At 36.5% G+C, this 15,152-nt stretch overlaps 2 protein-coding genes across 5 annotated transcripts in view; one reads left to right on the plus strand and one right to left on the minus strand.

Annotated features, from left to right (window-relative positions):
• The first annotated feature begins 1,406 nt into the window (after window positions 1–1,406).
• Window positions 1,407–3,107, plus strand: LOC103465280 (ammonium transporter Rh type B). The gene has a single exon (XM_074186857.1). The coding sequence runs from the start codon at window positions 1,408–1,410 to the stop codon at window positions 2,863–2,865; it is 1,458 nt and encodes a 485-aa protein (XP_074042958.1). The 5' UTR covers window position 1,407; the 3' UTR covers window positions 2,866–3,107.
• A 3,339-nt stretch (window positions 3,108–6,446) lies between these two features.
• The window catches only part of LOC103465282 (signaling threshold-regulating transmembrane adapter 1), a 16,353-nt gene continuing 7,647 nt past the window's right edge, over window positions 6,447–15,152 (minus strand). For 2 of the 4 annotated variants that reach the window (XM_008409946.2, XM_017304656.1), the window contains exons 2-6: window positions 7,687–7,797; window positions 7,569–7,602; window positions 7,411–7,472; window positions 7,242–7,336; window positions 6,447–7,158 (exon numbers count right to left, since the gene is read on the minus strand). In XM_008409946.2, coding sequence (XP_008408168.1) covers window positions 6,898–7,158; window positions 7,242–7,336; window positions 7,411–7,472; window positions 7,569–7,602; window positions 7,687–7,717 — 483 coding nt within the window. In that variant the 5' untranslated portion in view covers window positions 7,718–7,797 and the 3' untranslated portion in view covers window positions 6,447–6,897. Of the gene's footprint in view, window positions 7,159–7,241; window positions 7,337–7,410; window positions 7,473–7,568; window positions 7,603–7,686; window positions 7,798–11,602; window positions 12,216–15,152 lie in introns of those variants that run through there. The other 2 variants (XM_008409943.2, XM_008409944.2) reach the window with 2 other exon arrangements.

Consider the following 15,152-nt stretch of genomic DNA (forward strand, 5'->3'; position numbering starts at 1 on the left):
AGAAATCAAATGTACTACCGGCACCTGCTGGTCTAAATGTGTTACTGCTAACAAAAAAAACATTGATATTTACGGCTATATGGAAGTAAATATGTGCCATCATGAGCTGAGAAAAAGTTACAGTTATGTAGAGACAGTGGTCTTTTTTAAAAATAAAGTTTATTAGCAATTCAAGTAGAACATAGACTACACTCACAACAAAACTGATTTCATAAATGATGTATCACCACGGGGCTGCACAGTGGTGCAGTTGGTAGAGCTGTTGCCTTGCAGCAAGAAGGTTCTGGGTTTGATTCCCGGCCCCGGTCTTTCTGCATGGAGTCTGTATGTTCTCCCTGTGCATGCGTGGGTTTTCTCCGGGTACTCCGGTTTCCTCCCACAGTCCAAAAACATGACTGTCAGGTTAATTGGTCTGTCTAAATTGCCCCTAGGTGTGAGTGTGTGCATGGTTGTGTGTCCTGTGTGTCTCTGTGTTGCCCTGCGACAGACTGGCGACCTGCCCAGGGTGACCCCGCCTCTTGCCTGGAACGTTAGCTGGAGATGGGCACCAGCAACCCTCCCGACCCCACTGAGGGACAAGGGTGCAAGAAAATGGATGGATGTATGTATCGCCACCAAATATGGGAGAAATTAAGGACAAATAACTAAAAGGCGATGTCCTTAAGGTTCAATACTCAATAAAATATTAAAAAGAATCTTTTGTTTACCCTATACACAGCAAAATATAAAAACACCTAACTATGAAAACGTACATTTTTAAATATGTTCAACTTAGATCTTAGCTTTTGAATAATGTAATACAATGTGTAAATAAAAGTGGTAATATAGATAATGGAATATTTTATATTGCTGTACATATCCATCTTCATGTCTGAAGAATAATTAAGCAAATTAATTGAGCTATGAATTCAAGGTGTTTTTACTATACCAGATTTTATATCAGACATTCTGTTGTCTAATAAGCCAAAATTGGAGTGCTTGCTAATAACAGAATAGCAAATTCTATTAGAGTTTGACCAGGAGTGGAATAATAATTTGAAATCACTGTCTTTGCTTTGTGAAACTCATTTTTTATTTCAGATTTAGGCTCAAAATGCTATCTGGTTTTCACCCCAAAAAATAATCAAAATTTTAGGAATTAGAAGTAAATTGAAGTTCACTGTTTGAAGAACGATGTACAGATATATGATAACTGTGCGGCTGTTTGGAACAGTCAAATAAAAAACTGAAGAAGAGATAAGGTAATCGTAAAGAGTCTGAAGGATTGAAGTTCATTCATCTGACATGCTACTCTGTTAAAGACTCTGGCCGGTCTTATATGAGCAGTATAATGCACCGATGCCATTAGCTGCTCTTATCTCAGGGAAAGAAATTGTATATAAGGGGTGTTAGAGAAACTGGAGGAGCATGTCTCTCATCATGAGTGCATCAACAAGCTTGAAGCTGCGTTTGCCAACCTTTGTGTTGGTGCTAGAGGTTGTAATGATTGCACTCTACGGCATCTTTGTCACCTATGACGATAACTCCAATGCGAAGCTGCAAAACAACGAGACCGACCCGATGGAAAACTCAATGTATCGGGACTACCCTTACTTTGCTGATATTCAGGTGATGATCTTCCTGGGCTTCGGTTGCCTGCTGGCCTTCTTTCGCTTCTACGGCTTCAGTGGGATGGTGTTCAACTTCCTCACAGCCACCTTCGCCATCCAATGGGCCATCCTGATTCAAGGGTACTTCCAGTTTTACTCTGACGGTAAAATCCACTTGGGAGTTATCAATCTCATAAACGCAGAGTTTGCCTGTGCTGTGGTCCTCATCTCATTTGGAGCTGTGCTTGGGAAGACCAGCCCTGTTCAGCTCCTGGTCATGGCTTTGCTGGAGATTCCTATCTTTGCCGTCACCGAGTGGGCTGTACTCAAATATCTACGGATCAATGACGCAGGAGGCAGTATTCTTATTCATCTGTTTGCCTGTTACTTTGGGCTGGGGGTAACTTTTGTCCTCTATCGCCCAAGACTGAATAAAGGACACCCCAAAGAGACCACGAGTTATAACTCCGACATTCTGTCTGTGATGGGAACGCTTTTTCTTTGGGTGTTTTGGCCTTCATTTAACTCTGCTCTCACATTTAAAGGTGACGACCAGCACAGAGCCGTACTCCACACATTCTTAGGCCTGAGCTCATCAACTATCACCGCCTTTGCCCTCTCTGCGATGTTCAACAAAAGAGGCAAGATAACAATGGCAGATATTCAGAACGTGACACTGGCAGGTGGAGTTACCGTTGGGGCTTCTGTGGACATGATGATCTCACCGGTAGCTGCATACGCTCTGGGCATCATGGGCTGCGCTGCCTGCTTCTTTGGCTACAAGTACCTCACTCCCTTCTTGGCTCAGCGCCTGAGGATCCAGGACCAGTGTGGCATTCACAATCTGCATGGGCTTACTGGACTCATATCGTCCACTGCAGGGATCTGTGCTATCCTGATGGCCACTGAAGACACCTACGGGCCCAGCATGTATCAGATCTTCTCCCATCGCGCTCCGCCAGAGGGAGATCCGAAGCTGCTGGAGCTGCAAAAGCTGATTCCCGGGCTGAAGCCAGGTCTGGGCCGCACTGCTCAGGAACAAGCTCTCTTTCAGGTTGCAGCTGTCTTTGCCACTATCGCTGCAGCTGCAGCTGGTGGACTGCTCACCGGGCTGGTCATGAAGCTGCCATTCATGGCGTCACCATCTGATGAGAACTGCTTTGACGATGAGCTTTTCTTCAATGTGCCTTCAGACTTTGACGGTGGAGCGGTTCTCAAGACTCTCGAAAACCTTGATGCAACAGAAAAAGCACAAACTTTGAATATCCAAGTCTGATGTTTCTAGCCTTTTTCTTAAAGTCAGGTTTTGATGCAAAAAGGATTTTTTTACATAGTTTGTTTTCCATGTAGTTGCACTTACATTTGCAACTATAGAAGTAGAGTTTTGTAATTAATTGACTTTTAGTTTGTACAATGAACAGATAAGTGAAGCCTATAAATGATTGGCATGTTTTTTATGATATGTTTTTAGATTAGTCTTGGTTCAGTGTTTTCATTTTTAACTGCAACGATTTTAAATGTGTTTTCTCTGCTTGTATAATATCCCACTAGCTTTTTTTTTTTTTTACCTTATTTGCTTTACTTGTTTACTTGTATACTTAATTTAATTCATCTGTGACTCTTGTGTTTTGTAACTCATCCTGATGTTATGTCTTGCTAATTTTGTTTTACAGCTAGAATGTATTCTAATAAATCCACCTTTTGCCCCCAGTGCGTCTTTCCTCTACAACAATTCAGCATTTGCATTTGCATTTATTTTACTTTTGAAGAAAATGTAAAATCAAGATATTTGATTGATTTATTATATACAGTACATATATATTACTCAAAAGTGTACCATTTTATTTATATTTTTTGTCACACTTTGTTGCACATTTGAAACTGAGCATTTTTAACTCACTCCCTTCAATTCTGAGTTCAGAAAATCAGCTGTTCTTCTTTGAGTTTTCACCTTTACTTTTGATAAATTAAACAATTACTAGCCAAGTACCTTGAAATATCTTAATGTGTAGAAGGAAAAGCCATTTCATTTACATACAGTTCATTCCAATTTATTTCTACAGAGCTAATTTCATAAGAATTTCTCCACTTTTCTTCAAATCAACATACTGTTCAGTCTCATGCCCGATATACGCTGCATTTAAATTCAGTTTATAATCTCACTAATTATAAACTGAATTGGTAAATGTCGACTATGTAATCCAGCTCAGCGGATTAAATTGAGTCACGTCTGTACTGTGATGATACACTTTCACAAATCAGCAGGTGGCATTAAGATATTCTTTTGCTCTAAAATCTATTAAGAAACATATGAAATTTGAGTTGTTATTGGGATAAAGGGGTTTTGTTTTGTTGTTTTTTAATCAAGGTTGCATCAACAGATCTACATAGAAACCTCTGATTCCTTTACAGACTGAATTTTCTTGCTCTGAAAATGAGATATCACTCTGAGTATAACCAGTGTGTCCTCTTCCTCCATCCAAGGCTATAAATGAAAATAAGCTGAGCTGGTTTTTGTGCTTCTTGGTGTTGCATTATATACTATCAATACAAAGGTTAAGTACCTTTTCTTAAGTGACGGGGTCAACTTATGTAATCATAGAAAATTATTTCAACGCTCTGGCCATGTAAAATGTACTTTCTCAAACCTCTGGAGGGAGGTTCTTATAGTTAGAAAATCCCTCATCTGAAGATGTAATCAAGTTGAATATAATATTTTTCTTGCATAATTTTAATTGTCTTTTTAAGGACTTTGGAGCATGAACATTGTTACAGTCAAGTTCTGAATTTTTACATATAAACAAACACATTTGGTTGAAGTATTTTAATATAAAGTTTGTGGATGTTTTCTTTGGATGTTTGACTCCAACTGTTCATCACTTTTCATTAATTAATTATTATAATCACAAAATTATTAAAAATGTTTTTATATTTTTGGTAACCCTTTATTTGAAGGGGTGTGAATAAGACTTACATGACACTGTCATAAACATGACACAACATCTGTCATGAACATAAAGAAGTCTTTATGAATGTTTATGACAGTTGTCGTGAAGTGTCATACAGTAAGTAATGGCACTTTTAATGCAAAGTTGCTCCAAAAGTTGTACTGAAAGTCCATTAAAAATGCCAACTTTGCATTAAATTATCATAATTTACAAAATCATGCAAAGTTGGCACTTTTAATAGACTTTTAATGCAACCTGTAGAGTAACTTTGCATTAAAAGTGTCATTATTTACCGAATGACACTTCATGACAACTGTCATAAACATTCATAAAGACGTCTTCATGTTCATGACAGATGTTATGTCATGTTTATGACAGTGTTATGTCAGTCTTATGCACACCGCTTCAAATTAAGTGTTACCATTTTTTTTTTACAGATAGCTGTTACACTTGCCAGAGTTTCAGTTTTGACACCCACCCTGTAAGAACATAATTAGATATTTATAATAAAGCTTGAAGCCAGATTTTTACACACACTGTATAGAAACATAACCTTTCTCTCTCATTGCCTCATGCTAAATGTGACAAAACTCTCTTTTGGTCATTTAGGATTCCTAAAATTATTTATAATTGCTCAAATCTAGAATAAGGAGAGAGATCATTTTTAATAATTGCTTACAAAGTCATAATTGTATATACATAGTTTTTGTTAGAATTGCTTTTTAAGTTGTATGACTTGGCTCAAACATTTCTGTTTCCCTCCACAAGCTGCAAAATCTTATTTCTTATTTCTATTTCCCTCTTTGTCACACAAGAAAGCAAGAAAAAAGCCAGGAAAGCCTTTGAGAAGTTGCCTTTAAATTCATCCATTTGACTCAAATTTTCTGAATTGACCTACAAGAAGCTTTCTAGCGCATGTCCATATCATCTAGACTTTATAAATTATCTATAGTCACAGTAATTTTTGTGCCTTGAGTCTGTCTTTAAGATTTACTTACTATAGACAAGAATGACAAATTTCTAAATCAATTACATCCAAAACATATTTGAAGTTAAAAACTAAATTTATATAACAAGATTCACCAATAATATTCTTCCCCTGTGTGTTACCCAGCTCTGTCAGATTATAAAATAACAACATTAATAGCAATAACACTTCCTTATCTCCCACAGTGATTACAGTGACGATAAACGCTAACGCTGATATGATAAAGGTGCAGCCGTGATAAATTTAACATACAATCAGCAATACTCTTTGTTCTAAGAAGTGTACGCATTTTTTGCACTGACAGTTCTTATCTGGACTGTCAGATTATTTGCTGATGTGTCCGTTCTCTATCACAGCTGAATCCAATGTTTGAATTGTCTCCTCTGTTTGTCATCAGGTCCTGCAGAGATGTAGTATTAATGAGCGTTACTTTGCTACCTTTGTTTTCTTTTCGTTAAAATTTGATTTAACTCAGTAAAATTGATTTCACCTTTGGCTCTTTGTCAGTCAAAGGTCAGGTATTGTTGCCTAATTCCAACACTTTCCTATCACACTGCACACGATGCACTTAAAGATTAGAAGAAGGAGCAGAAATTTATCGCACTGCTCATGGGAGTCAGCACTTTTTCTTCCCACTGGACATTTGAGGGCAAGTGGTTGTTATGGTCCTTTAAAAGTTTTATAAACCTGCAACGTTTAATGAGTTTCTGCACTGTCGATAAAGTAATGCACACTTTAAAATTAACCAACATGTAACATGTCTGACCTGATTTGAGTTCACCTGACATTTTTAAGAAAGCAGAAGAACTTAAAAAGCTTTCTCTGGTGCTAGATTCCCATTATTGCCATTGCTTGCTGTGTCACACTTTTAAATGGTCTAAACAAATCATTCAGTATGAAACATATTTTATTTAACCAACAATTTAACAAAAATCTTCAAAGAACTTGTATTTACAGGCATCATTCCCATAGAACCTTCCTACAAGTAATGAACATAAAAGAGTGAAAAGTTGCACTTAAACTAAAATTAGTACATTAATACATGTACAGATATAATAGATCCATTTAGTAGTTCTCAGTTTGCTTCAAGTTATCCTGTTGGTTTCATTAGGTGGTTATTTTTTATTTTTCAGAATTTGTACCTTGAATTAAAATGGTACAAATTCTAATTTAATTATACTAGACTGAATGGTAATGACCTGTTTGTCTGCGTGTCCTGAGTATAACTGTGGCTGAATATCACTTTGAGTGATGTCCTTCACTGCTGCAAGCAGGCTGTCAGTTCAATGTGGTGACAAATAGCGCCCTCCTGTGGTGGCAGGTGAAGCTTTTAAAATGTCCTCCATCCTCCTCTGAGCGTCAACAGGTCGTCTCAGAGATGGTTTGCGTAGCCTTCTTCACCGTCCGCAGTGTCGACCATTTTGGCTCGCTGGGTTTGCACGGAGGCGTACAGATCCGACATGGTGGAGACAGCATCATCTATGGTAACAGGTTCTTCCGTCTCTGCCTCTCCGGTTTCCTCTGCCTCCTCTAAATGCACGATATCTGAGACCAGGATCTGTGGAGAGATCCGCCCAGACTGTGGCCTGGGAGCCTTCAGGGTCAGGTTGGCGTAGCATTCCTGACTTTTGGACTGGAAGGACACAAAAAATAAAGATAATTTCAGTATTTGGTAGATAAATACTTTATTCAGTGGAGAACCGGTAAAGAATCTACCTGTGAGTCAGGATGGATCCTGTGTGCAATCCTTAAAGATGAAGAGCTTAGTGAGGAGTGAAGAGGAGCAGGGTCTGTGTACACAGCTACACCTGCTGACAACATTACAATTTATTTAAAATATTTCTGCCAACATGTGAATACACACAGATGCACTCAGAGTACCTACTTGAATCCATGTAGCTTAGATTCCCATAAATTGGATTATCTTCCATTTGTCTGGAACTCCGACTTGAATTTTAGAGAAAAGGATGAAAAAGGTCCATGAGCTTCTTCTTGTTTAGTCAAAGAAAAGAGCTTGACTTAATCTAAACATAAGTTACATACCTTCGTCTCTTCCTGCACTGACATCTTCCTTTCCCTGTCGCAACATTGGTAATCATTTATTCTCCATAAAAAAATACCACTTTTCCTTTGATGTATGAAAGAAAAAAAAGATAATTACCTGAGCAGATCTTTGACAAGCAGCATGCCATGTTAAACAATAGTGACAGTGCCAGAGCGGTACCGAGGACATAGACGATGACGTGGGCATTTAATTTCAACCAATCATGCTCTGTGAAAAAAATAAAAGCACAACTATCAGGAATGACATGCTAAATTTCCATACTTAATTCCTTCCATGTGAATTTGCAGCAGAAACATTCCAAGCTGATTGTTTCCTCTGACATGAAGAACCAATAATTGGCTATTGAGGAGCAAAATCTTCCATCTGTATGTGTACTCTGAATATATATTTAGTTATTTGTTATGATTACCCGACTTGTTATGACAGCTGGCACCTGAACTTTGTATGATATAGAGGCAGGATGCAAAATTGACAAAGAAATGCCCAACCTGCTCAGTGAGACGTCAGCGCTTACCACAAATCCACCACGCCGTCAACCTTATGCCTATTTTAGTATTGTTTTGAGAGGAAATATTTAATTTCAAACACTAATAAAACAAACACGCTTTTACGGTCATTGATAAAATAAGCAATTGCTTTTGCATTAGCAATTTATCCACATTCAAATTTTAAACTAAATTTGAAGCCAAATTTAAACATCCATTTAAACATTTAGAGGCGAGTCTCGTCTCGGGGTGCAGATGAATAAATACTGAACTGAAAGGAACAAAACTGTGACAAACTAAGTATCAGAGTCATGCACGCTGCATCCTGACAAAAATGATTTACAACAGAGCTCTGCTCAGTTGTCAGCAGAAGAAGATGTGGTTTCACAGAAACTTTTGCAAGCATGGATGTGCAAGCAACTTTTTTTAGGTGTTGCGGGAAAACGAATTTCTTTCCTGCCTGAAAACCTATTCTGAAAGGGTTGGGTTATTTACTGCCCTTACATTTGGTTTGCAGCACCGCTACGTTACATGACAGTTATTAAACTATTTTACGCAGAAGCTTGAACTTATCCTACTGTCGTGTGTTGGATTTACTTAGATATGTGTTAAAGCGTAGCTGATGAGAACATGAACCGTCTTTTGACTATTTTTCTGATTTTGTAATAGCATGCCGCTTGTTATGAGAGTTATCAAATTTAAATTTAAAGATTACTTTACACAGCGTCAGACCTAAATAAGACAGAAGGTAAGTTGTCAGTAGTCAGTGTTGGGTTTGTTCCCTTCAAACACACCATTTTCTGTAGAAAACTCTTCTGAATGTATGTAACCATAACACTGATTACTAAATGTACCATGAAATATGCAGCAGAGGGCCTTAGCAGAAAAGATCTGGAGGTATCACTACGACCTAAATCTCATCAGCCATAAATAGAGATCTCAAAACAGCGGCGCATGCAGGGGAGCTCATGAATCTTGCAGAGCTAAGAACTTTTGATACAAAGAATGGATGACATTAAGTCCCTTTGTGGAAAAATAATAATACAAACAGGGATTCTTGCATAAAAGAATCCTTGCTATTCTGAATATATTCACTGAAAATCCTTTAAATAGTGCATGTAAATAGTTTAAATGCAATTATAAAGAATAGAAAACAATATAATAGCCACCTTTTAAGGTAAAATTACATGAAAGGCAAAAACGTTGTGCACCCAATAAAAAATAAATTCACAATATATAAAAAATAAAAAGTTGATTTATTAATGTAGTTGAGCTGAAAATGATCCCTGGCAGACTCAGGTTTAAAGTGACCAATTTTACCAACATATTTCTTCTGACTGAAAGTAACATGAATGTTTTTGAGTGATGCAGCCAGAGTCCCATCCTGAACCTCCTAAAGATTAGGATTATGGCAAGGAAGCCTTTCAAACTCAAGAAGCTCAAGAAAATTAATCAGAAAATAGTACAACGGTTAAATTCCTGTCATGCCAATAAAGACTTTTAAACTTGACTATCATGTCAATAAGCTACCATGGACTCAATCAATGACATACATGGCATTTTTGTCATTGATGTGAAAAAAACAACAACAAAAAATAACCAGATAAATTATAGATTTTTAAAATGAATGAAAACTGTAGGATTGAACAAAAAAGGATATCATTATTATTACTGTTGTTATTATTATAAATGTATTTTAAAAAATAACAATTATGTCCTCATTTTGCTACACATTGTGATACAAAAGGAAATTGAAAAGAGTGTTAATTGTACACATCTTCCTCTAATTTATGACCACTGAGCAATAAAAGGCTACATTTAGGTTTAGATCACACCACGATGTTATTTAAAGCTTAACTCAGCGCTGTACTTGTAATAATCGTGACGAGATACGCTATAGTTTCCAAAGCATCAGAATAAAAGTTGGTATAGTGTATGTGCGTTGAAGTTTTTGTAAGCAGTTTTTTTTCAGCGTAATAAGAGGTTTGCTATGATTTTAAACACTTGTGCTTCACAAAACCTCGTTGCATCACATTACAGACAAGACCTTCCTTCAATGGAAAATGGCACCCGTGCTTGAGAGTGGTGTGTGTTGGTGTGAGGGGCATTTAGCAACCTTTTGGACCAACTGCGTAACCACAAACAAACAACAATCAAGAGTTGCTGCGTCTATTTTGATCTATATATCATATTTTCCTTTTTCCTATTTTGCAAGTTCAACTTTAGTAAAACACATGAAAGTGACTGCTGCATTGGTGAACCCTAACTATGCAAAATAAAACAAGTGAATTATTACACAACATAAAAATACAAAATCTCATGCTGTACTGAAAGTCAGTGAGTTCTCGTATGTGATCTAAAAACACTGATGGCTGAAAACTCTTGGTCCAGAGTTCAGGAGCCGCAGCTGCTCCACACAGCAGTCTAGACCTTGTTAGAGCTAAAAGCAAGTTATTATCAGAGCCGAAGATTTCTGTGAAACGTCCCCAGAGTAAAAAAAAACATAACTTTAAAATCTATCCTAGAATGAACTGCGTGGCGTGTATTTATACAATGAAATGTGCAAGTTATCTGTCTGTTTTATTCATCCTTTTTCTTGGGATAGCTATGTAATTGTTCAAGTAAAAATAGGATTGATTTTATTTCAATCTCTGTGTTTTTTTCTCTTATGGAACGTATACGTTTTTGAAAAATAAACACAAACAATAAAAAAAAGCCCAGTCAGAGTTTAGTAATATAATCACTGACACTCATACTTCCTGCTTTATTGTCTGCCTTTTTGGAAAACATATGTCCATATTTTGACTTGCCCTATAATTCACCAATAACATCGTTCCAATACAAATAGTAAACAAATTTGACAAGCAACTGCAGAAAACTAGTAATATTTCTTAAGATGTATATATCAACTGTTTCTGTAAGCAATAAAAAATAACTTTTTATCTGCTCTGCCACAATTCATAATAAATACTTTTCATTTTAAACAGTTTATTTTCAAAGAACTTTGTTATATCAAAAAAAACCCTAATGTATTTCATTTAACTACATAAACCTACAAACAAACTGAACAATGTGAAACAGAGACATTTGACAACTTTGATCTAAGAGTTGCACAATAAAAAATGCTGGCAGGTGGTTGCGTATTATGCTCAAAGTTTACCATATTTCACAATACGCAGTTGGTACAATTTCCTGTTTGAGCTATTTAAGATTTTATTAGAGCTGAATAAGTGTGAAACATTGAACAAACAATGAAACTATGAAGCTAATAAAACAATAGAGATAGTAATGTACTTTCTAAAATAAAGTAGAATAAATTCACTGAAAAAGTAACTTCTATACCTGCTGCGAAGTGTAATGTTGTCTACTATTCTTTGAGAGTAGCATTAAATTCCCTAGAAATAAAGTTATGTCTCTTAAATTCTTTGCATAATTACAAAATACCTCAAGGTTGGCATTTTTAAATAAAATTTTACATTCAACTTTTGAATCTCCTGATCACTCATGTTCCTTCTTTCAACACTCACCTTCTACTTGTGTCCGATTGTCGCAATTCCCCATGGTGGAAACCTTTTAAAATTAAATTAGCAACTCTTTAAACTGATTGTTTCGCTAGCTAGACGACTCTACAGAGTGCGATGCATGTTTCTGTTTGCACACTCTGATGGTATGCAGGAGGCTCGTCCGTGTTTTATTTTTTTCTCAGAGGGCTGTCACAGGATGTATGCTTTTGCAGAAAGCCACAAGCTTTTTTTAGACTCCAAGAGCATCAAAGGAGAAAGAGGCAAGATAAACCTGAGAATCTCAGGGAGCATCTTCAGAAATATGCATTGCATGTAGACTGCATGCATATGTGAGAGAGGAAGAGAAGGTAGCAGTGTGCTAAATTACTGCGAAGATAACAAGATAAAACCTTATCTAACGAAGATTTTATCTTCTGATTTATTTATTATTTCTTTTAGCTTTGCTTACCATCAACACTTTGTTTTGTTTGAATAATTGTGACAAACAACTTACTAAGTTAATGTGAACTTTTAAATTTTAGATTTGATAGAAAATTGCTTAGGAATGAGTGGGTAAAGAGCATTTAGAGGAGTACAACGTCAATTTCAAATGATTATCAATGTGCCCTACAAGTTTCTAGGACAACAATTGGTAACACTTTATTTGAAGGGGTGTGCATAAGACTGACATGACACTGTCAAAAACATGACATAACACCTGTCATGAACATGAACGAGTCCTTATGAAGGGTATGACTGTTGTCATGAAGTGTCATTCGGTAAATAAATTGTTAATTATAATAATTTACAAAATCATGCAAAGTTGTCACTTTTAATGGACTTTTAATGTAACTTATCAATCAATCAATCAATCAAATGTTATTTGTATAGCACATTTCAGCAGCACGGCATTTCAAAGTGCTTCACATGGTTAAAATAAAAACAGCATGTGACATTGAATAAACAGTGAGAAAGAGATTTAAAGATAAAAACATTAAAACCCTCACCCCTTTTAGGACTTCAGTTAAACGTCGTTTAACTGGGCTTAAACCTCAGAGTTATAGTCAAAACGCTGTTTAACAAGGGTAACTTTAGTTAGACGACATTTAACTGGGACATTTTCCGGGGGGCTTTACATCATTAAAACGTAGAAAAGAAATAAAAAGAAATTAAAAACATTACATTGAATAAACAGTGAGAAAGAGAAAAAGATATTTAAAAAAAAAAAAAACTCAGAGTTTTAGTTAAAACGCTATTTAACAAGGATACTCAAAACCTCAGAGTTTTAGTTAAAACGCTGTTTAACAAGGATACTCAAAACCTCAGATATAGCCCTTTTAAAATTCACCTACGTTTCTGTAGCTGACTCCAACCTCTAGGTTTTTAGTTGAACGCCGTCAACTGGGACTCTATACCCCGTAGAACTGTAGTTAAACGTCGTTTCACTGGGACATTTAGAGCAACTTTGCATTAAAAGTGTCATTATTTACCGAATGAAACTTCATGACAACTGTCATAAACATTCATAAAGACTCGTTCATGTTTATGACAGTGTCATGTCAGTCTTATGCACACCCCTTCAGATAAAGTATTACCCAACAAGGTTTCTGTGACTAAGACCTAAAAATGTGGAAAGTTCCATTAATGGTTTGACACCTTTACCTAAAAAATAGTCACCATCTGCATGAGTGACATTTTAATTTGGGGTTTTTAGTTGTACATTTGAACTCTTCTCTTTCAACTTTTCAAAGATCATGCAACAGCAGCAACTTCTGTAATGGCGATTCTTTGAGACAACCAGGAGACAAAAGATTTTGACTGAAGAACTGATCAAGTGTAGGTTGACCAAAATGTCAAAGTCCAACAAGTTGATCTGCGGAAACCGTACACCACAATAGAAATACACATGAAAAATGACGATACAAAGGCACAAAAATCGCAATGACATTTTCAAGCAATTATTCGCTAAACCAGGATCCAAATTTTACACACATCACTTCTAACATTGTGCCAAGTGTCCCTTTTGCAAGTTCCAGAGAAACCAAATATACTTTTGCAGCCATCAGCAAGCTTCTGGCATCACTCTGACCGGATCTTGGACCAGCACTGAGGTCATCTAAAGAGAGGTCATGGTTGGTTGTTGCCATGAAATCAGCTTTCAAACATCCTTTTGTCCTGATTTGTCACTCTGTTGTACCCAAAAGTGAAGAGCAGAATGGGTTTTACAGCCATTGTTAGCGTATCATAGGATAAAGCATTGACGTTCCTGGGGTTTTTATGTAATAAAGTGACCAAATGTATTTTCTTTGCTGTTGATAGTTTGAATCTGATGAGTAAATCTTCCAACAAAATCCAAACAAATGCTGAACCCGGTCAGACACCCATGGTGAATGCTTTCTAGAATAGACCCAACCCTACAGAAAATTTAAAATCCAGTTCTGTGCCAGAAAACCACCTAATTTAAAAAAAACATCTCCTATTTCTGTTTATTGCTCACATTTTCAGACAGAGCTCTGCACTTGTGGCTACAACAGCATATGGCTTTACTGCAAATGGAAAAGAATAATGTATCCAAAAATAACATGAAACTACATGTTTACTTGAATTATAAAAAGTCAGAAGTAAAATGTAACTTCTGCATCTGATTATTGCTCTTAGTTGCTTTTTGTAATATCTTTCCCTTCCCTGGAAAAAAGAAAGTAAAAAAGTGAAGTTCAAATGTAAATAAACAAGGCACTAAGGTTATGTATTAGATGGTGGCCAGCATTGTGATTATATCAGAGAGCTAAAATCAAACAACAAAAGAACTTCAGCGTACTAAATTTGTGAAACCACAATTAAATTTAGCTTCACTAAGACAGTGCGGGAACAGATCTCAGCGTGTTTTCGAACTGTTATACAGTGCAAAATGTAAGTTAGGACGACGGGCCTAAGAAACTTTAGAAACGTGAAAACTGGGTTTTTAGGTACCAATAAACAAATAAATCTAATTCATGGCTTCAGTCTCACATGTTGTTCTACTATCACTTATATGTTGCCTTTTTTTTCAGCCTGGACTTAGGAGCTAACAGAAATGTTTTTCAGTCTTATGTTTGTTTTTAAATATGTATTAAATATCAGTTGTATTTTGAAACATGATTTAATATTTTGAAATTTCCCTGAATCATGAGTGTAGCATGAATGTCTGAGCTGTGAGTCTCTGTCTTGACTATCGAGCAGCTCCTGTTGTAGGGTAACCCTTGCCTCTTACCCAAAGACTGTTGGAGTTATTAATAATTTGATTATTAATAATAATAATAAGAATCCACATAACCAAACATGGAGAAGCAGCATTCAGCTTCCATTCACCACTTATCTGTAAAAAACATCCAGAAAACTGCAAAACAGCTGAAACAGCCTTTAAATCAAGGCTTAAAAACCACCAGTTTAGAGTTCATTTAATTAATAATAACTGGAATTTTGATTGCCCTGCGACAGACTGGCGACCTGTCCAGGGTGACCCCGCCTCTCGCCCGGAACGTTAGCTGGAGATGGGCACCAGCAACCCTCCCGACCCCACTGAGGGACAAGGGTG

Source organism: Poecilia reticulata, linkage group LG5 (genome assembly GCF_000633615.1).
Source record: "Poecilia reticulata strain Guanapo linkage group LG5, Guppy_female_1.0+MT, whole genome shotgun sequence".
Lineage (NCBI taxonomy): Eukaryota > Metazoa > Chordata > Actinopteri > Cyprinodontiformes > Poeciliidae > Poecilia > Poecilia reticulata.